General features: G+C 51.0%; 1 protein-coding gene across 1 annotated transcript in view; it reads right to left on the reverse strand.

Moving 5' to 3' along the window:
* The window catches only part of Rrbp1 (ribosome binding protein 1), a 64,870-nt gene that overhangs the window by 4,015 nt on the left and 38,102 nt on the right, over positions 1-22,753 (reverse strand). Inside the window, 17 exon segments of the mRNA XM_028893272.2 lie at positions 846-929; positions 1,517-1,612; positions 2,212-2,283; positions 2,382-2,474; positions 2,998-3,087; positions 3,208-3,291; positions 3,370-3,462; positions 5,039-5,131; positions 5,828-5,918; positions 8,894-8,928; positions 9,054-9,223; positions 10,045-10,183; positions 12,974-13,127; positions 14,438-14,556; positions 15,302-15,454; positions 18,973-19,095; positions 20,053-20,201. Of these exon segments, the coding sequence (XP_028749105.1) occupies positions 846-929; positions 1,517-1,612; positions 2,212-2,283; positions 2,382-2,474; positions 2,998-3,087; positions 3,208-3,291; positions 3,370-3,462; positions 5,039-5,131; positions 5,828-5,918; positions 8,894-8,928; positions 9,054-9,223; positions 10,045-10,183; positions 12,974-13,127; positions 14,438-14,556; positions 15,302-15,454; positions 18,973-19,095; positions 20,053-20,201 (1,838 nt within the window).

Raw genomic sequence — 22,753 nt, forward strand, 5'->3', positions numbered from 1 at the left:
GGTAGTCTGGGCAAGGCCTCAGAGCTGGGTCCAGTGAACTGGGAGCCATGCTGGTCTTAGAGGACAGTGTGGAGGGTGCTAGCCTAACCCACCAGAGCTGCTCCTCTGGCCAGAGTTCTCCATGCTCAACCCCACATTTCCAATGCTGACGGCTACTTCAAGGTTTTCAAAGTGACAGTACAGATCAGACAGGGCACGGCTGTGGCTGATCAGGCTGCTGTTACAGCCAGAGCTGGGGAGGATGCAGTCCCTGGACAAGGGAGTGCAACTGGCCAAGCAGCTGGGACACGGGATCAGACACGGCAGCTGCCGACCGGGAAAACGGATGGCCTCCTCCCAGGCAGTCTGCACAGTGCAGCCCCTCCCATCTCTGCAGGTTTATCTGCTCCCAGTGCCTGGCAGAGGGCCAGAGGGAGCAGGCCGCCCTGTGTAACTGAGACTGGCAGGGCCTGGGCCATCACTGCAGCGGGAAACCCTTCAGAAAGCACAGGCATGAATGCCACTCTTGTGATGTCAGGGTCCTATGTCCTGGACTGGTCAGGTGAGAAAACAGGTTAACAAGGTCTGTATGTCCCACAGCTCGCTGTCTTGAGCAGGGGCCAGGTCTTCCCAAAGACGGGCAACGGAATGTAAACATCCTGGCCCCTGGCAGCTACCAGCCCAGCTTGGAGTTTCAGGCATACTGCCAGAGTCCCACCAAGCCTGCACGACATGACTAAAGCATGGGATGCCCTGCTAAGCTGCGGTCTCTGCATGGATGTCAAGACGCCACCATCAAGTTAATCTCACACGCACACACACATACCCATGTCATACTCCTCTGCCCAGGACATAAGCCGACCTACCAGGGCAAGCTCAGTGCTCTGCTTCTGGGCTTCACTCTTGGCTTCATCCAGCTGAGACTGAGAGTCTAACAGAAGCTGCCTCAACTTCAGGGGAAACAGCAAGGTGAGGAGTAGAGGAGAAAAAAAAAAGAAAACCGGTTCCAGTAAACCTGTACCTTACCCTGAGATAGACCCCAAGCCCGGGGGATTGACACAGAAGGGGCAGGTGTCCTCCAGCTACCATTTCCTGTCAGCTGACTTAGGAATGATGGCACACCCAGGCTTCAGAAATACCTGCCCACTGTCTCTTGTTAAAGAGCACAAATTTGTAACCAAACTAGACTGCGGGCGCCAGGCTTGGGAGCTCGGCTCCTGAAACCAGAAGTCAGCAGCAGACTGAATCCAGTCCCAGCTAAAACGGACAGCAGCGAGCCTGGCAGAGAGGCCACAGGCTGAAGGGCCAGCCAGAACAGGAAGTGCTATTCTCACAAACAAGGCTCTGCCCCTGGACACCTCGGGACTGTCAGTCCAAAGGGGCACCAGTGGACTTGAGGGGAAAGTCAGAAAAGCGAGCTTCTAGGGCTCCTCTTGACAAGCTCTCAAACAGTACAGAAGGACCCCTGGGAATAATCCAGGCTTCATGGGGCAGAGGCCACTCAAGACCAAGACCTTGGAATGGTGGATTCACTCACCCCTGCCACCTCCTTGGCATAATTCTGGCACTCTGCACTGGCAGCTGCCATGTGCTTCTCCAGCTCCGCTTCCAGAAATGAAGTGTGTTCCCTCACCTGGACAGGGACAGACATGGACACGGGTCAGAGCCTCTCAGTGGCCAACAGGGGCCCTAATTATACAAGTGGGAATGATAGGTGCCAGGTCTGGCTGGCCCTGAAATATGTAAGGCTAAAAATGCTACTGGGTAAACTGAGGTCAGAAATGGGGCAAGAAAGCCCCCCATTGAACATCAAACCCAAATTCCAGTCCTGCTGGGTCCTCCAGAGTCCTCAGGCTCCAGGAGGGGTGGGTGAGCAGCACTTAGACGGACTGGCAAAGCTTAGGACAGAAGGCACCTTTCCAAAGGCACGGCTTGCTGCAGTGGCTTGAAGAGCAGCAGGTCCCCGTCAGCACGTCTCAATTCTAAGGTCTATAATCAAAGCCACTGCTGGCCAGAGCTGCACAGCCCACGGCTCTCAGGCCACTGAGGCTGTAAAAGCTTATCACTTAGGCTAAACAGGACAAAGCCCTTGCTCAGGAGAGCGACAGCCTCCTTGGGCATGAGGTCCATGAGGAAAAAAACAAGGACCCATGCAATCTCTGCATGACTGTCAGAACACGACCAGCACATTTATAAAACAGAAAGCAACCCTCAGGACAGAGGCAGACGTACCTGATCTGAGCTTTCCAGTTCTCCTTTTAGCTTCTCTACAATGTCTTCCAGCTGTTTCACTGTGACTCGTGACTACAAAGGGGAAGACCCATCAGGCACGAGAATCTGGGGGAAGAATCCTCGGGTGCCCACCCATGCTGTGGCGCCCGCCGGGCTCTGGGAAGCCGTACCTTCTGGAGTTCCTCTTCAGCAGCCCCCACCTTGGCCTTCCACACACGCTCTTCCTCCTCCACACTCTTCTGCAGGTCTTTGAGCATCCCCTCCTGGAGGGGAGGGGACACTGAGGCAGGCCCTCTCCCTCCTTAGCTTGACCCCAGAAACATACACTGTATCTTCCTGACCCCCAGCAGCACTACTCTGCCCCACTGACTGCAGACTGGGTGTCACGGGGGAAAGAAGCTGGCCCTGGCAGGGCTTTCCCAGGAAATGAGGTCTATAGCCCCCATTCCTACTGTTCTTGGAATCAAAGGGCTCAACCCCATTTACTCCAGGCCGACCTTGTCCTTCCCTGCCTGCTTGCCCAGGCATCCCTATTGTCACCATCTCTCCTAGCCCCAAACCTTAAACCCACCCTTGTTCTCAACTTAAAAAAACAAAGACCCAAGAGCTTTGTCTATCCCCTCTTACCATTCAGCTAAAAAATGAGGCCCAGAGGATGCCAAGGGGCTACTTGAGGTCACACAGAACCATGCTATCTCCTGCCCTAAAGACTCCAAGCTCTCCTTCCTGGCAGTGCCCTAGAAACACCAACCATAGTCACCACCAAGGTCGGTCCTGGCTGCTTACCGTCTCCGCCAGGATGGTGCGGTATTGGTCACACTCAGCCTGCAAGGAGTTCTGGGTCTCTTCGGCCTCCTTCAACTTAGAGACTATGTCCTGAGGGCAGAGGGACGATCAGGAGTCTGGTTAGTCCTTTCTCTTGACGACTCACTGAAAACACTGGGCTCCTGATTCCTAGGGGCCAGCGGAGGACCCATGCCCAGCAGCGTCACTCACCAAGGAGGGCTCTAGGGCAGCAGGTGGTTTCTTCAGCAGCTCCGAGCCCTTCTCTTTGACTTCTCGCAGCCATTCAGCATAGTTCTGCAAGGAAAAAGGCATGGTGGGGCCAGGTTGCTCCCTGACAATAGTGGGGACCTGGGGAGTCATCCTTCTTCCTACCTGGTGTGCTGAAATGGAGAGGTCTGGGAGCAAGGCCAGCAGGACCTCCTTGGTCTGGGCCTCAGCCAAACGAAGCTGCTTTTCTGATTCCTCCTGGAGGGTGGGAGAGAGAAGGGCAGCACTCAGCCAGTCTGTGCCCCCAGAAGGGCATACCCTCAGTGCTGCAGGGAGGGGCAGGACAGAGAAGGCTATGCTGTTTGGTCTATACCCCTGATTATTTGTGTGAACAGCAGACACTCGGGTCTATTAACCTTTCCCTTTCCAGCTTGTGTGTGCAAAGATGTACACACATGTATAAGGACCAAGCTGAAATGTACAGCTAGGGCAGGGTGGGGGCAGGAAGAGGCTAGAAGGTGCATGGTGTCCTAACAGGTGGAAACTGTGAAGGTGGAAACAGGGCATCCCCAGCAGCCACCAGGGTTAGGGCCAGTGGGAGACAGGGACAGAGGCCGAAGAGGCTCACCTCCAACTAAAGGAGGAGGAGAAGGGGGCCAAATTCCCACCAACTTAAGGAACTGCAGTGAAGGTGACCCAAGCCTGACACTCCTCACTGGCCCTCCAGAGGGAGCCAGCAGCCCTCCTCAAAGCATGACATCTGGAAAGGCCAGAGAAGAACTATAGGAGCCATGCACCAAAGCCCGGGACAAGGGCCTCTCATGCCCCCAGGACAGAAATCTGTGGAATGGCTCCAGGGAACTTTGGCCTAAAAGAAGTTTCATTTAAATCTGAGACAAACTGAACCCACTGGCAGTTCCACACCACTGGGCATGACTTGAGGCTTGGGGTGGCAAGGACCCCAACCCTGTGAGCAGCACTTTGTCTATCTATACCTGGTACATGAAAGCAAACAATATGACATGTGAGGTGACCCTTTACCTCTATCTGCCTGGGTAGACACAATCGAGTCAGGTAACAGCTCAGGCCACAACTTAAACATTTGCCACAACATGGGCCTGATGGTCATGGGTCATTTCTAGGACTAAAAGTCCAAGATTCCAGGAATCTGACTTCAGCTCTAAGACTGCAGTGTGGCCAAGGCTAGCCCTCCCCAAGTCTTCCTTTGGAGAACCCTCAGGCTTCCTGGGAGAACCATGAGAGAGTCACTGCAAGGCTTGTCCTATGGAGACGCACACTCCTTCCATTAAGTGACGTGGGATGGAGACGTGGGATGAGCCCAGGTGCACAGGGAGCTTTGGGTGTCACTACTGCTGGGGATGAGACTCCATGTTGGCTCCTGGCCAACCAAGGGCCCCGAGGACTCTGCTGCCCAGATGCTTACTGCTAAGATCATTTCCCTGAGATGCAATGTAATTTCAGACAGCCTGAGAAACAGGCAAGAATATTCACTTAGGCCAGGATGAAAACTGCACAAAATCTCTAAGCTGCAAACCCTGGGCTTGCTCAGGGTCTGCGCTCCTCTCAACAGAGGAAAGGCATCAAGGGCACAGATTTCTTCTCTCCATCTTAAGGAAAAATGAAAAGGAAGGCAGGAGAAAGAGAAGGAAAGAAGAGATAGCTTGGGGGACACTGAGGTGGGCACAGGAGACACTCTTGAGGCCAAGGATAGCCCACCCATGGTTTGTGTTTCATGGTGTTTGCTAAAGCAGACCAGTACTGCTGCTCCAGTCTTGGCCTGACCAAAGCACTCAGGATGGACAGGTATTCCTACCTTGGCTTGGGTCAGAGAATGCAGCTTCTCTTCACAGGTCCGCTCAGCTAAGGCCAGTGCCTCCATGGCCTTCCAGTTCTTTTCACGGAGGTCCTAGAAGGAACCAGAGAAATTATAGCACGGTCCCCACTGGCTGCCTCAAGTTGGTCTCAGCAAAGACAGGGCCCACAGAACCTCCCCTAGGAGGACCTGCCAGGGACGAGGTATCCTTTCCTTGGTATATAGACACATGGCCTCTCAGAGCAGGTGCTCAATACAAAGACAGGAACTGTGGCCAGAAGCAGAATGGTCAAGGCACAGGGTAAATGGCCTGCCATTTCCAGGAAAAGTAGAAGTGGGGAGCTAGCCTCTCTTCAGAGGGAAAGAGTTTTTCCTGCCTCCCAAAGAGAAAGCATGGCCCCTGGCACAGTTCTGGCCCAGAGACTCCCCTGGGAAGCCTCGTTCTCTATGGGGCACTGTGACAAGGTAAATGCAAGCACAGCCTCAGTGGAGAGGTATGTCACCTGCTCAGCATGGCTCCTTCCTGTCTTCTAGCATTATCCTCCCTACCCTGAACTCCTCAGGGGGATCACAAGCCCGGAGCCAGGCCAACCAGCACACTACAACCCAGCAGTCGAGGACTGTGTGGGAGTGGAGAGCCAGGAGAGAGACTTAGCACAGACAATGGGAAAGGAGCTGGGGAAAGGCAGGTCCCATGGGGGCCTGGCCGGTCTCCCATGTTTGCAGGTGATTTCGGGAAGACACAGCCCACAGCTCCTCTTTCCCACTTCATCCCACCCTTCTACTCACATTGTTCTTCCCTTTCTGCTGCTCCATAGCCTCCTTGAGCTCACTGGTCTCCTTCTCCAGACACGACACCTGTGACTCCAGCTCCTTGAGACTGGGGTGGGGGCGGGGAGGGGGAGGTTTCAGTCTCTGCCTGGGCACCTGGCCCAGCTTGCCGTCCCTCCATCAGCCTGGGCATAAGCTTTCAGAACAGCCTGTCTCGCTGCCTAGCCAGGAGTCAGGGCACAGACCCGAGTGAGAGTCAGAAGTAAGGTTTTTAAGATCAGCTTTCTTCTAGCCCAGGCCCTACCTTGGCACCACAGACTACACCAGCTGACCCTTCTCCCTGATGCATGCCTGCCCTCAGAACTGTGCTCAGGACTCAGGGCAGTGCTGTGCCTTCCTCACTGGACTCTGGCACCACTGTCCTAGCAGCTCTCAAAGGCCCACTGACTTCTAACTCTTCCGAGACTCACAAGCTCCTTCTCCTTAGTTCTGGGACTGAGGTTTGAGGAATTAGCTGAAGACAACTCATCACACTGTAGGATGGTTAAGTCCCATCTCTCCAGTGCTCTAAAAGCTATACTCAAGGCTCTTGGGAACGAGCCTCAAATGGACATCTTAATGTGATACCTTCTGCACTAGATGATAAGACCCAGATATGTGAAACTCCAAGTCCAGAAGTGGTCAATTGTGGTGGTTTAAATAAAAATGGCCCCCATGGGCCCATAGGGGAGTGGCACTATTAGGAGGTCTGGCTTTTGCTAAAGTAGGTGTGGCTTTTGTTGAAGGAAGCATGTCACTCGGGGGTGGGCTTTGAGGTCTCAGAAGTTCAAGCCTGGCCAGTGTGTCACTGTCATTTTTCCGCTGCCTGCAGATCCAGAGGTAGAACTCTCAGCTACCTCTTCAGCACCATGTCTGTCTGCATGCCGCCATGCTTCCCACCAAGATGATAATGAACTACACCTCTGAACTGTGAGCCAGCCCCGATTCAAGTTTTCCTTTATAAGACTTGCTGTGGTCATGATATCTCCACAGCAATAGAATCCTAAGACATCAATGACAGTCTGAACCACCAGCTTGAGCAACTCTGAGATGCTGGGAAGCCTGGCAGAAGAGCTGCCACCAGTCTAGGGGTGTAGGGGTGCAGGGGTCTGACTGCCAATGTCAGCCAGAGGAGAACACACATGTGCATGTTTCTTCTGAGAGGCCATGGTCAAAGCTTTCTGAAAACCACCATTCTAATTCACACTAACATCAGCTATAAAGTCAGCACAGGCTGAACACACGGCCATCCTAACCACCCTGACTAATAACGGCTCTGCCTAGCACAGCTTCCTGTTTTCAGGAATTTCAAGTCTGAATAGAGCAGACTTGGCTTTGAAGACCCTGGTGGGCTTTGCAGCTAAGGGTTTCAGGCCCACGGAACCTGGATTCCACCCTCAAAGCTCCACTGGGATCTTCCGGCAGAAGACCTCAAGCATGCCCAGGACAAGACCCCGAAGAAGCAGAGAACGCAGATCAGTGGCAAGGACATTAACAAGTCTTGTTTGGAATGTGACTTAGTTATCTTAGTAATGTACTGTGTTATACAAATATCTGAGGTGGTTTGTTTTGATACAATGTCTTGTAGGCCAATCTGTCCTTGAACTTGTAATCCTCCTGCCTCAATCTCCAAAGTGTTAAAATTATAGGTGTGTGTCTTATCATGCCAGGTTTCAAAAATCCGATCTTAAAACACAAGAGAAAGCCCTGAATGAACACAACCTCTCCGCCTTATAAATACCATCAGGAGATGTGATGTTTACCCACGCATTCTGAGAAAGGAGGTGGAGAGACTTGGTTTCTGGGTCTTCAGGTGGGTTCCTAGTTTCCTTCTTAACACCGCCCCCACCCCCAGTTTCAGAGCCTGATGGACACCTGGGGACAGACAGGCTGTGGCTAGGGAGCTGCATTTGCTGCAAAGCACATGGGGAAACAACTCTTGGGCAGCGACAGCCAGAATGAGGGATTCGTTGACTGCTATCCTAGGACACTTGCCAGTATTCAGGGAGATGAAGACCATCCTTCATGCCCCTCCTTCACGTGGCTGCTTTGGGATCGTAGACCATGCATGGCAGCCAGCACTCACCTCCCAAGCCTGTGGGCATCTGCCCCAGAGGCACTGGTCAAAAGGACTTGAGCCTGATGGGAGCTGGCCCATCCAGATAGTTTGGCCTTAGCACCAGCAAATAAACAGCCCTGAGAATGGCCTGGTGTGGGTCTGTGTAGCTACTGACACTGAGGGGAAGTAGTCTGGCCAGCAAGGAAGTCACCTCACAAAGGAAATGAGGTCTGTAATGTGCTCTGGACTACTCCAAAAGAAAGGGAGTACAGCATCCACTTCCTCATTTGACTTCTGGACCTCGAGCCTTAAAAACCCCTCGCCTTGAGGAAACTGAGAGCAACCCTGGACCACTGGAGCTCTCAGGAAGTCTTTCCCTCACAGAGCTAAATTTGCTCCTGGAGAGCGGCAGCAGCCTTCGCTGCCGTGTTCATCCAGGGACTTGTGCTATGGAAGCCTCAAGTGTTAAGGAGTGGAACCTTTAATAGGTGGGGCCTAGGGGGAGGCAGTTCAGTCATGGGAGTGTTGACCTAAAAAGGAATTGATTTCTATAAGGGCAAGCTGTTACAAACAATAAGCCTGACCCTGTCTTCCTGCCTCACCACGAGCAATTTCCTAATATAGACTCCTGCCATAGTGCTACTCACCATGATGTGACAGCCAAGGAAGCCCCTCACCAGAGGCCAGATACCAAATCTGCAAGCTAAGAACCTTTTCTTTTTAAGAGCCCCAGCCTCGTATATTCTGCTGGAACAATGGAAAGCAGACTAATGCAAAACTCTTGCAAGGTGGCTTTGTTCCCTACCCAACTCTGTCTCCTGTTTTTTAAGTAACTGAAGGGACAGGTTAAGAAGGGGGACTCTAAAAGGGGTTCCCCCTCCCCCCGCAAGACCCAACCAAGCATTCCAGTGAAAGCTCCAGCTTCCAAGGGCCATGGCCAACCTGGGCTAAGCCCTGCAGCTCCTTAGAGCCTCCTTGAAGCTTACCGAGTCTGCTGCTGGTCCGCCTCAGCTTGGCTGGCCTGAAAGAAACACACAAATCTCCTTGGTTCCACGAGGCTCACACATGCAGTAACTGGGCAGGGTTGGAGGCTCTTTGCTCAGTGGAGTCCACCCTCACCTTGGGCTGTCCTGAGAAGGGACTGACCTGGGTGTTTTGGGCCTGGCCTGCTTCCAGAAGGGTCTCGATGGAACGGATCCTCTCTGTGAGCTGTGAGTTCTCTGCCCTGGCCTCCTTGAGCTGCCCGTGGAGATTACTCAGCTCCTCACACTTGTTTTTTACCTCTACCTCAGAAGACTGTAATTTGCTGTGCAGTTCTGTTACAGAAGGGCAAGGAGAGAGGTCAGGGTCTGGAAAGGCCTGGCTGGGTACCTCAGCTATTGCCTCCTCCTCCAACACACACAGCACACCAGGGGCTCCCTTCTGGGCTGTGCAATGTGCCCAGAGGCTAAAACCCATTTCCGCATGGAGCTTCTTGTGGACTGGTAAACAAAAGCATGCTGCGGCAGCGACATCTGTGAGCACGAGGTGAAATGACCCACCAACAGAAAACTAAGCAAGCAAAGCACACTCAGTGCAAGCTGCACAAGATGCATTCTCTAGAAAACACTGGCTCATATGAGCTGGGACTGAGAGCCGAAGTCAGACACCCAGTGACTGTGCCGTCCCCAAGGCCCTGCCCTGGCCTTCTCTGTGGGGGACAGCCTCCTCCTATGGTCATTTCAGAAGTCCCACAGCTAAGATGGTCCAGAGAGATGGGTGACACTCCCCATCTCTCCCTAAGGCTGATCCTCAGGCTCAGTCCTAGGTGTTGCTTCCTGTTGCTTTCTGTCCCTCCACATACTGTCTGTCCAGAAGGCACTGTTGTGACCTAGTGCCCATGTCAGGGTGTTCAGGAGGAATGGTGGGTAAGTGACTGATGGTCACATTCTTATCACCAGCACTGCCTAAGTCTCATCCAGCCCTTGTAGGCCCTGCCCGGGCCCTATGTCCTCAGCTCATGGTTGATCCTTCCAGGTTCTACTCTGTACCCAGTGGACACTCGTGGCCCTCTATGCTCTAGTTCCTACGGTGAGACAAGGTCACTGGGCAGACTCATCTGGGCCCCACCACAAAGAGCCACTAAGACTGCACTCACCTGCCACCCGCTGCTGCTGCTCCTGGGCCTTTTCAGCATCTGCCCGGAGGCTGGCATGGCTAGTCTGTGCCCGGCACAGCTCCTGGGTGACCTCCTCAAGGCGCTTCTGCAGAGTCTCTTCACTCTCTTTATGGGATGCCTGAGGAGGTACAGAGGGAAGAGGGCTGTGAGAAGCAGAAGAAGAGGCCTAGCTCCTGTAAGCTTGGAAGCTGAAGAGAGAGAACAAAGCTCTTTACATGGCTATCCTATTCACTGTGGTCTCTGGATGGAGGGCCAGTTTTGACATGGTTCAGCAGGTAAAGGTGCTTGCCTCCAAGCATGATCATCTGCAGTTAGTCCTTGGGAGCCACACGATAGGAGAGAACGACAGGACAGAGTAAGTCTTTCTAGATAATGGAGCCTGGATACATCCTCCCCAGCTAGCAGCCCTTCAGTGAGGACAACTGCTAGAGGAGAGCCCTTCTCTTGGGAGCTAGCTTCCCCATGGTGTCAGGTCTCTCCCGTGAAGCGGCCGAACACAAACAGGCACACACTTAAGGCATATGGCACTTCCAGCTCTTTCCCTTAGAAGTTCCGCCAAACAAAACTCAAGTGTTCAGCCATGTCTAATCCATTTTTAGTCTGTATCCCAAAGACTTCCATGTCAATACAGACAGGGCCACCTCACCCTTGTTCAGAGCCACACAACTTTGATGTGCCTGATGTTCTCTGTTGCCCACTCAGTGGCAGAAAGGCCTTTCTCTGGTGATCTCACTCAATCCTCCTCAGCCATCTGTCAATCATTTTCATACACCGGGCTCCTAGGGAAGGAGTAGTGACAGGCCGAATCCTACAAACGGCCAGATAGATCTTTGCAGAACCCAAGTCTGTCTGGGGCACGGGTGGGTGAGGGGACAGTCAACAAATAACTCTAGTTAGCTAAAGTGGTATTCCAAGTCATGCCTCAACCTTTTAAGGGGCTGACAGAATTGAAAACACCACTTTCCTTCTCTTCTAGGGCACAGGGTGTCTGCACAGGGTGGTTCTAGGCCAACCACTTCAGTAAGAGCCACAGAGACAGGGCTGACTGCTGTAGGATAATGCTCTTGTACACTGTAAAGATCTGTCACTCCTGTTGGCTTAATAAAATACTGATTGGCCAGCAGCCAGGTAGGAAGTGCAGGCAACTAGGAAAATTCTGGGAAGAGGAAGGGCATCACCAGCCAGATGCAGAGGAAGCAAGATGAGAATGTCACAATGAGAAAAGGTACCAAGCCACATGGCTAAACACAGACCAGAATTATGGGTTATTTAAATGTAAGAGCTACTTAGTTACAAGCCTGAGTAATAGGCCAAAGAGTTTATAATTAATATAAGCCTCTGTGTATTATCTGGAACTGAACGGCTGTGGGACCAGGCAGGACAGAAACGTCCCTCTGTAGTTGAATGCAGTGATAGGGCAGCCCTTACTAAGGATGTGCCCCTTCAGCTAGAGAAAAGTGTGCACTATCCAGGGCGAAGTTGGCGAGGCTTTAGGGTAGGTAATGTTTTCTCTGGCTCAGCTCCAAGTAAAAGGCACAAAAGCAGCGCCTCCTAGTGAGCAGGCCTGCTTCTCCTCTGCCCTTCCGTCACAGCAGGAGCCTGCTAGCCTACCTGGGCTCTACTATCCTCACTGCTGTGTCGGTCCTGACAGGAACAGGACAGAGATGTCACCTGTGCAGGAAGACCACAGCCCGTCTATGTCTCTCTTTTCATTAAAGAGGAGAACCAATCCCGACTGCAGGGAGACTGCATGTTTTTCTTCTTGTGGCCAGCATTAACTACAGTACTCATTTCAACAACAAGCAATCACAGGAAATTCATTCATCTACAGAAATCAAAAACTTTAAAACTTTAACAGAAAGCACACATATACATCTTAGACATCAAGTCTTTTAGCCCGGAAGAAGGTGGTCAACACAGCCAATCACATCAAAGAATCCCAAAGGCTAGTCCTATGCTAGGCCAACTGGCTATGAACTTCCATAAACACTGCTGGGACTTTAAACTTCAGTCCAACCTGGGACAAGGAGCCAGGACAGGTACCATTAATGCCCTCAAAAAACATTTTAGATGGCTCTGGGGTCAGGATTAGGGCCACCTCCTGATGTCCATGCTCTGGGAACCAACCCAGTAGGCCTTCCCTGCCCAGGGCCCTGAACAGCTAGTTGACTCACAGTGAAGGAGCTGCAGGTGAAGGAAGCACAGAATGGAAAGAGCCCTTTCCTTCGGCTCATCCTCAAAGTCACACTGCCCAACAGGTGCTACTCTCAGGCCCAGGAACGGAGAGGAAGCAAGGCTCAGTTCTGACTGCCTCAGCCTAGGCCAATCTGTCTTCACACAAGCTATTAGGAGCATCAGAAGCCATAAGGCCTGGAGGCTGACTCAAGCCCTGTGGGTGTTACCCAGCATGCTATGCGGACAACCTCCCTCCCTCTTTCTGAAAGAGACTAGGCATCCTTGGGAAACAGCTTCCAAGCCACAGCATCTCCAGCCAGTTAGCTCACTGGCCACTCCAGAGCTGCAGGAGCCGGACTCAGATCCAGATTCTGACTCTGCGATGTCCTGGCCATGTAAACTTTGGGTAGTTGTTTTACTTCTCTGGGTCACAAGCATCCCTGTGAGTAAATGGCAGATGCCAACAGTTCCTACCTCATAGGGTAGGTTACAACATTAGCTGAGCTAACTGATACTAAGCACTTATACTGATGCTTAGCACACCGCATTTACTGTACACTATGGCTCTTAACAAGGCAAAGGTCAAGGGTTAAGCCCTAAACACTGACTACGTCTCTAGCTGTTCGTTCTAACTGGAAAGGGATGACTCAGTATGACCAGGCACTGTTCCTGCTATTCAGTCAGGTTTGGTGGGCAGTGACTAGATGCTGAGGTGGCTACCACTGCTACTCACCTGCAATTGTAGGAGCTGCTTCTCAAAGGTGGCTGCCTTGGCTTCCAGAGCTTTCCGCTGTTGCTCCTCCTGCCGGGAGGCCTCCGACTTTTCCACTAGCTCCTTGCTGACCTTGCTAAGCTCCTGTCGGAGCTTTGCCAGTTCCGTGTTCTGCCTGCAAGACAGTCCCCAGCCCCAGTTGAGGAAGGTGATAGACTGGCAGCTGGTCCCTCCCTCAGGCTTATCTGCCCTTTACTATTTTAGTGCCCAAGTCTTAGGGCCATATCTAAGAGTCTTTTGCATGTCAACCATGTGGCTTTTGGTGTGGGTTTTACTGAAAATTGGTTGCCAATATAGTATGTGGACCAAAGAGAGCAAAAGACCTCTCCCAGACACCACTGGAAACTCAGACAGGTGCAAGGCACCTCCCCTGACCCCTGCAGTGCTGGGCAGCAGCCCACAAACTCTGTGAGTCTCACTTCACTGGCAGAGGAGACAATGGCCAGGCTAGAAGAGTGCCTCCTGAAGACACTGATGGCACTTTTCCTGGCTCCTTGTTCCAGCAGATGACCAGGGAGGTCACTCAAAGCTAGAGATCAAGGCACTTAAAACGAAGTGCCTTCAGTTTGGCACTTTAAAGTGGGTCTCAGGCCTTAAGAACATTCTAGAATTTCAGGAAACTTACTGAAAGGAAAGTTTGAGACTAATCAAATGTCTACCTCTATCACTAGCACAGAGAAAGCATAAGACAAGGGGACACACAGAAATGTAAAACCTGGCTGAGAGCTGCTGAGCTCCATTGACAGATGGGGTCCCTCCTCTCTGACTCAGGGTTTCCTAACTGTACCAGCGACTACACGACAGAGCCTTTAGCTCCGTACAGTGCAGAAATCCAAGTGACCTGGAAAGGGTGCCGTGGCACCTTCCTGGGACCGCTTAGGACTTGGAGATGGAGATAGTGTTGGTAAAAGCCACTTGGCTGCTGTGCCACCCTCTACCGGGGAGTTTCTGGACTGAGGGGAGGCAGCAGCTGCCAATTGCCCAAACTTCAGAACTTTCTCCAGAGAGTGACAGCAGATTCCACATGACAGAGAATGCCAGAGTTCCTCAGCCCCCAAGCCCTCCCAGTGGAGGACTGAGACCACAGCAGGTCCTTGTAACACCTATACTCTCTTCTAGAACAAATCTGGCTTTAATACTCTGTTGACAACCCCCTCTCCATACCATGTATGCCAGCAAGGATGCACAGCAGGTTGGCACTCATCGGCTCTTTCTGAGACATCAATGACGTGAGGGGCTCTGGGCCAGCTGCCCAAAGACTCAACTGCTCAGAACCCACATAGATGCTGGATGGGGGGAAAGTGGAAACAACAGCCCCACATCCAGAAAGACACTGGACTGTATCTGCTATAGCCCACAATACATCCACTAAATGCACCCACCCATGTTCTAAGCCCTAAGGATCATGGTACCATGGTTTCTTACTTGCTTTCCACCTGGCTGGTAGCCTGGTTCAGGGCATCCCTCAAGATGGAGTTCTCCTGCTGTAGGCGGGCCAGCTGGGTGTTGGGGCCATTCTCCAGCTGCTCCTGAAGTGTGCGGATCTGAAAAGTTATCGACAAGAACATTAGCCGCACAGAAAGCTGATGCTGGCCCAGTTTAGGAGGCTACATCTGCTCCAAGGCAAGTCTGGAGTGTGCATTAAGCAAGGGGCCCAAGCATGGAGCCACTCTAGTGTCAGAGTCTCAGGGACAAGTAAGTGTGGGCCTCCTTCACCATCACCCATAACACATCTCTTCTCTCTACCCAATGCCGCAGATGTATGTACATGGACCTGAGGTCACACAGGTGTACTATTGAGAGAAAAAAAAGCACATGGCCACAAAGTACAACTACCTCAAGGAGGGCTCATCTCCTGCCTTCTGAACCCACATGGGAGACATGCAGCAGGGAGGTAGTCATGACCAGAGTGAGCCAAGCATAGGTTTCAGAAGATGAATGTTAGGCTCTGACACTCACTGAGGGCCAGTCTAGACAAGGAGTCACCAGTGCTGGTCTCCAGACCCAGGTAAAGGGATGTTCAGGTCTCCTCCTTTATGGGATCCTCCCAACCACACAGAGTAGAATCAGCATCACTCCAGCCTCACCTGGAGCCTGAAAGCCTGATCCTCAGGCACCACCTGATGCAAGGCTCTTTTGAAAAGGTGCTCCTTAAAATATATGTTAAACCTTCCTGGTTATTAAGCTCAGACAAGAGCATCCAGGCAATTCAAGCTCGGCAGACTTCCTCAGCCGCCACTCACTCCCTGTGCCCCCACCTCACCCGGCCCACTCCTTCCCTGCGCCTACCTTGCCCTGCAGCTGTTGCACCTCCTTCATATGGTCCCGGTAGCTGGCCTGCATCCGTGCCTGCACAGCTGCCATCTCCTGCTCCCGGGCTACCAACTGCTTCTTCACCTTGGCCTCCCCAGCTGCAGCTTTGGCCTTCTCTGAAGCCATCTCCTAAGAAGAAACAGCAGGTGGAAGTGAGAGAGCTGACCAGGCAGGCAGAGACAGGGCCAGAGTGTTTTCCTGAAAAGCACTGGAAGGGTAATGTTTTAAATGGAGTTTGGTTCTGTCTAGCCTGGAAGATGAGTATTGTCACCAGCACCCATTGGTGCTCTGTTGCCACATTCTTTTGGGACCTGGCGCCATTCCATAGGCTTAGTGAGGCCCTGCATAGACTTGCAGGTTGTCCACAGACTTTCTGCCAGATAGAGGCTGGAACCATACTACCTCCCATCCCAGCTCAGTACCCAGTTGTGTCTAGCTGGTATCTGAAGGCCTTGGGCTCCTCAGCTGAGCAGAGCCCTATCTTACAAGGCCTCATGCTCCGGCACTGGAGTGGACACACAATGGTCTAGTCCAGAGTGTGGTACCTGGCAAGACAACAGCTGGAATGGTTTTCCAGAAAGTTTTGCCTTCCTTGGCGTGGAGTCTTGAAAGCCTCACCTGAGCCCTGAACATTTAAAAGGGCTAGGGATGGAGCTCCCAAGAATGCCCAAGCACATAAGCTCCTTTAGACACTGCTCACACTGGTCATGGGCCCAACTCTGCCAGGACCTTCCACATGAGAGTGGCAGACTCTGCAGATAACTAGCATTCTCAGTACATCCAGGCCAGGCCTTCTGGTATGACTCCAAGAAAGATCACTAAGCAAGACCCCTTTTCCAAGTATAAAAATGTCCCTATATGAATAAATGAAATGTGGCAGAGACTGAACGTGAAACACAGAGCCTATGACTCTCACTGGCTCCTGTGAGAATTAAGGTAAGTAAGGAGAACTTCCATGTGCTCAGTAACATTTTCTCATATAATTTCTCATTGGTTGGGGCTAGGAGATATAACACAAGAATGACATAAACATGCTGACTCTGTTGAAATTGTCCACAATCTCAAGGGCATAAGGAAGATTAAAGCAGACAAAATGATAAATATCTAACTATTTACAAAGGGAAGATACAAGTACCAACAAAAACTCCTCCCTCAGCTGCAAGCCAGCTGAGGACCTCAGTGGCCACTTGCTCACAAACAGCCTGCTAGGCTGGACCAAGCACGGTCAGAGTGTTTGCTCTACAAGGCTCACAGTCTGCCAAATACAGGTCTGTGGCAATTATAATGATCACCTCCATGTGAGAATTCCATTAAGATTTCTGGGAACCAAAGACAGCTGGGAACCAAAGTCATACAGGATATTAAGAAAATGTGCAACCCACCAGGGAAGTACAGGAGCCCCTCAGAGGAGGCAAGAAAGAGTAGGGTATACTGGAAACAGGCAGCCATCCAGAGAAGAGGGGAAGGTCAGATGCAGAGGGCTAGTTCTCAGGGTGCAGACTTGGAGATGGAGACTAGGAGCTAGTGCCAAAGCATGAAAGAGGTTTAAACAGAGATCAGCCCTGGGTCTGAGCTTAGAGGAAATCAGATGCAGTTAGGAGACAGAGGATCACAGCTGGACATTGGCATTAAATCTGGATCAGAGCCAAGGCCCAAACTCTGGAAGATGAGGTAGGTAACAAAAATCAAGGCTTCTGGACCTGCAGCCCACACCAAGAACAGATTCTACTGCCTCAGCCAAAGGAGGATGGGACATGAATCTAGACCTAATGAATCTGTCTGGAAATTAGGTGCTACTGTGGTTTTTGAAACCATATCATACAGCCACCTCTGAGGGAGAGCGTGGACACTGAGTGGCCAGCACAGAGGTAAGGTCTAAGAGGCCTTACTTCCTTCATACCTGCCATCCTGTCCTTGGTGAATGTGATTTCAGAATGGGAAAGAGCCCATTCTATCAGAGGTTGCAACCTCCTCATCCATCCTGCCTTAAGCCCTTTCTAAATTAAAGGGCACAGACACAGCTAACTAGCCAAGCAGCACCCAGCCCGCCAGAGGGGCCAACACTGCTGCAGCCTCTGGTCTGTGACTTGGGGAGTCGGCAGATTCCCATCGGGACTTCTGTCTATTTACAAAGAGGGTATTGGGGCGGGTGGTTTTGTTCTGTTTTGCTATCAAATTTGACATACTCTGGAGTCATCTGAAGACTGTCAGTTATGCTGCCCCTGGGCAAGGAATCCTGAGCAAGCCTCCATGGCTTTCACTTCAGTTCCTGTCTTGAGTTCCTAGCCTGACTTCCCTCAGGGATGGAGTGTGAATTCAGAGTCCTAACATGAAATAAATCCTTTCCTCCTGAGTTGGTCATGGTGTTTAATTAGAGCAATAGAAACTCTAACTAAGGCAGAAGGTACAGAAGAATAGCTCCCCAGAACGGTGGACTCTGATCCAGATGGTATGCTAGTCATGTGATCTGCAAAGTGGGAGGGCTGTGCCAAACTCCCTGGTATAAACAAACTCACCCTTACTGCAGCCTAGGCCGAAACCCTAACATGAAGTGTGCACAGAATGAGGAGGAGACGGTGCATGCAGCTGTGCTAAGCCAGGACAAGTAGTTAAAAGCTGAATTTCCAGTAATCCCGGATAGCTCAAGGAAAGGCCATGTGGTGACTGACACCTTGGGAGGTAGGAAAGAAGGCCACTGAACCCTAGGAGAGGTCCCTGGTGGGTGACTAGCTTGTTTCTCAACCAACTTTTCTGTCTAGCTCAGAGGGGCAACCACTGAATTGAGGACAAAGTCAATTTGCCTCATTTCTAGTTTGCCTCAAGTAACCAGATGGGAGTACCTAAGGGAAGGGCTATGTCTAAGATAGTGCCAGGTATTTATTGACCCAGGCCATCTCCCTGAGTCTGCTGCCTGGGACGGAGAAGGCAGAACCCAGGGAGAGGGCAAGAGAAAACCCACAGCATCTGGCCCAAGAGACAACTTTCTAACTTAAAGGATACCAGGCCCATGAAGACTCCCCTCACCCTACCCTCCATATCTTCTTGGGATGCTCTGACACCCACCTCTCAGAAGCAGAGAGGCAAGGGAGAGGCTTCAATTAGTTCAGCAGTGAATGACTGACTATCCATGCCTGGGGACCTGGCATAGCCTGAACAATGGCCCAAGCCTGCCTCATAACCACCTGCCATTCAGAGTCAAAACCTTTCAGCCAGCCACAGGTAGCCAAGAACTCCTCTGTATACCACTCCACTGATGCCAGAAACAAGGAGGAAAAGCAACCTCTGCCCCAGTTCTCACGAAAACCACCCTGGATTAAGTGTGCACCTCCTCCTTCCTAAGTGCACTTAACTCAATGGATGACTTGTCACCCTAGGAACCACCACAATCTGAGGTCCTTCCTGGTCTCTGCTGAGCTGCAGGTATTCTTAGACCACATGGGAGGGATCCCCATACCATACCTGGGTGGACAGCACAGAATCTTTAGTCAAAATATTCTTGGCTTAGTAAGAGCCATAAGCTAGGCAGACAAGCCTAGCCTGTCAAAGCCACCTGTCCTGATGACCAAGGGCAGCTGTGGCCCTGGGGCAGGGGGTCCTCAGAGAACAGAGAGAGGAGGGGCTGCCTCACTTCTGAGTTTAGACAGTACCTTGTTAAGTTCCCTTAGTTTGCTCTTGGCAACAGCTGCATCTTCTTGCTCTGTAGCTAGTAGCTTTTCTTTCTCTTCTAGCTGGCGTTTCAGAATTGCTACAGGGTCACCCTTCTGAGTGGCCTAAAAATGTTGACAAAGCCATGTTAAAGGAGAACAGAGAGATACATAGTTCCCCCCACTCTGGCAGTAAAATAAGAGAACTGCAGGTAGGTAGCATGGTCTTCCAGGTAAGTGGCTCCATCTGACTCTAGACACTGCCATGGGAACTGACGGTCCTGCTAAGCTACCCAGCCTTAAGGAACTCCCAGACCTTGTGTACATGGACGCTTGGGGTAGTTTTCATAAGCATGGTATTTCCAGCCTTAAAGACTGGCTGCGGTGTGGGAGCTAGAACAGGAAACTTGTACTCTAAGGACACGGTCTGAGGTAAGCTAGGACTCTAGCTACCTTGACCTCCAACACTTATGTCCAGGAAACACCCCCAGTGCTTACTTGCTAAGGAGCTCTATGAATCAGGGAGGATATACAGAGCATGTCATCCCCAAGTGACAGCCAGGAAAGGACTATCCCCAATATCTCCAGCCACTGAACTGACCAGCAAAGTTACATCCCAACTAGTCAAGGAACAAACCCTCACATACCTCACTTCCTAGAACAGTTCACTGGCCAGGGGCACTAGAGAGTAGAAAGCAGTCTTTGAACTTGCTCTCATAGCACAAGGGGCATGTCACAGGGCTCTGTCACACACTGTGTCCAGATTTCTTTCCTTGTACTTTGGCCCAACCCAGCTGGGCCAGATCCCATGTTCTAACCCCAGAGGCACATGCAACCCCAAGGTCCTGCTCTGCCTTCTGGGCGGGCAAGCAGGGCAGATCACGGACAGCTGACCCAGGCGGCCTGAGCACAGGCAACAATGGCAGGATTCTCTAGAAGAAGTGGAAACTGTTGCAGGGCCATTCTCTTTGCAGTTTGTCAAGCTGGGCATGGCTTGATAGCCAGCTCCTGGGCAGAGGCAGGACTGAGCCAGATGCTGATCTCCAGGGGAAAGGTATGCATGCCAGCCCTGCAGTGGCCTACCTTATGCCAAGTGTCCTGAGTAACTCCGGTCTTCTCAGACAGAATCTCAATAAGCCGCTGGGCCTCGCCTTCACTGAACACCATGCTTCCAACTGTGGAGACCAGTGTCTTGTAGGGCAGGAAGAGGGGGCTGTCGCAGTCTGAGGGTCCTGAAGGGGGAAGGAGCAGGGGCTTACATTCTACCCCAAAACAGGGGGTATACAACAATGTCCATCAAAAGGTGGCCCTGGTCAGAGGCAAGCAGAACTGTTCCACACCTCAGAACAGCAGGCTGGTACAGTGGGCTTTTTTATAAATGATGGGGCCACATCCCCAAAGAGTCCCAGCCAAGGCTAAGAGAAACATCCTCATTTTCTCTTGGTATTAGGGATCAAATGCACAGCTCAGTCCATGCTAAGCAGGCACTCTGCCATTGGGCTACAGACAGCCTTCGTCCTTTCTTCCTCCTCCTTTTTAAATCATCAAGACAAAGCTGTGCAGGGAGGGAGTTGTTTTGTTGACAGAGCTGATCACACACAAAGCCCTGGTTCAAGCTTTGGCGCTGCACAACCCAAGGGTGCTCCAGAGAGGAAGGCAGCAAGGCCAAGGTCATACTCTACTCTATAGAGAAGTTGAGGCCTATCTGAGCTAAATTAGACCATGCCTAAAAATAAATAAATAAACAAACAGCAAAAATGATGGGCAAAACTATGCACAACAGATTTTCCTCAGAGGTTCTTTCTCTTTCTTCTTTTCTAGTGAAACTTTGGTTCTTCTCACCTTCCATGGCTCAGTGAGATTCCTTTTTCTACCTCAGCATTTCCATAGGCACTGACTGCCGGTGACTTTTCACTAACTCCAGTGAGCAGAGCCACACACGCAAAGCCTTGGGAAAGGTTGGCGGGTACTAGGAGTCTGCTCCCCACAATCAGGGACAAGCACTCTAGCTCTAGTCTCCCTGGGTGGAGCTTAGGTAGTGACTGGCTTTAGGAGCGGAATGTCTAGGCCAGGTGTCCCAGAATGAACCCGTCCACTCCCTAGGTACAGACCACTTGCTCACCACCATCACTGTCAAAAACAAACAAAACCCCCTAAACGTCCCCACCCCCAGTCTCTGTTGATACTCATGCTGCTTTGCAGGCAAGAAAAGAGTGAACTGAGATAGATGACCTGAAATGCCTGGGGAATTCCTTCCGCTGATAGCTAAATTTGCCCCACAGTTGAAACAGAAGGCCAAATGCACTAAAACAGACAGACGGGCCTGCAATGGCAAATTCAGCTAAGCCTACCTTTCGAGGACAAGGAATGGGGAGGGTTTCTACAGCAATCTTAAATTCTGACTTGTCACAATAGTTTTACTTTGTAGTCACAATATTTTTATTACAAGTGGAAGCACTCAGCGTGATACCGTAATAAGGGGAAGGTGGGATGTGGGCGAGCTGGTTGCTACGAGCACCTTATTTTATAACTTCTTACCTTGGGAAAGCTCAGTAGATTTAAAAATAACCACACGAGCATTAAAGACCTAAGAGCTTATATTACCAAGAAAATGGAAGAGTATGTGTGTAGGCACCCCCTGAATTTCAGTGAAATATGTATGCACACACAACTAATAGTGGACTTATTTATACATACCAGATATAATCCTGAGTGCTACAGAGCCAAAATAAAACAAAACACCCCATGAGCTCACTCTTAGGACACATTTTTCTGTTGTTGGTTTTCCCATGCACCCCCAACCTTGGGAGGCTATTCACTGCCCAGGGTTTAAAAGACACAGGCGAGGCATGTTGGCCTCTTAAGCGTATATGCAGCTGAAGGCTGTAGAGACATTTCCTTTCCCGATTCAGAATGGTCCAGACACAATGTTCCCTGAGAACTTGTATGTGACTCCTGCAACCTGCGATGTACTTCAAGCAAAAAGTTTACACAGAGTTTCAAAAACTCAGTGTAGACAAGAACGACATACTGGATGCAAATTGAGAGGATAAGAACTTGAGATAAATTGAATGAAGTATGCTGTTAAAATGTAGCATGAATCTTAAAAGGTCTTATTAATAAGAACAAACCTGGAGCCAGGTATTGGGGTAAACACTGAATGATGAGAGAAACAGAACAAGCCACATCCAACCTCACCTTGCCAATTCCTCAGCTAATCTTGTTTCCTCAGACTGAAAGCCTCTGAATCTTCATCCAAATGGATCTCAGCTGAACTGCTGCTAAAAGCTTAAAAAGGCTCTATCTAGTTCCTGGTCCTCACGCCTTATGTACCTTTCTGCTTCCTGCCATCACTTCCTGGAATTAAAAGCATGTCGCCATGCCTAGATGCTTCCAGTGTGGCTTTGAACGGATCTCTGCCTTCAGAATGCTAGGATTAAAGGCGTGTGCTACCACTGCCTAACCTCTATGTTTAATATAGTGGCTCTTCTGTTCTCTGACCCCCAGATAAGTTTTTTTGGGGTGCACAATATATCAACCACATTAAAATTCATTCCAACCATTTCTTCTTGACCTATTCTAATGTGGCTAGCCAGGACTATTAAATTACCAATGTGGTTCACACACACCATATTCCTCTTAGACTGGCTGTTCTATGCTCTTCCAGCCCCGTGGACTCCTAAAATGCTCCTTGCCAAAATTCTTAGAAGGCCCTATCCTCAAGAAGTCCGTGAGTGGTTGAAATCTCTAACCTCTCTTGAATTCTCCACCAGGAGACATTCTT

The sequence above is a fragment of the Peromyscus leucopus genome, chromosome 4, assembly GCF_004664715.2.
Source record: "Peromyscus leucopus breed LL Stock chromosome 4, UCI_PerLeu_2.1, whole genome shotgun sequence".
Lineage (NCBI taxonomy): Eukaryota > Metazoa > Chordata > Mammalia > Rodentia > Cricetidae > Peromyscus > Peromyscus leucopus.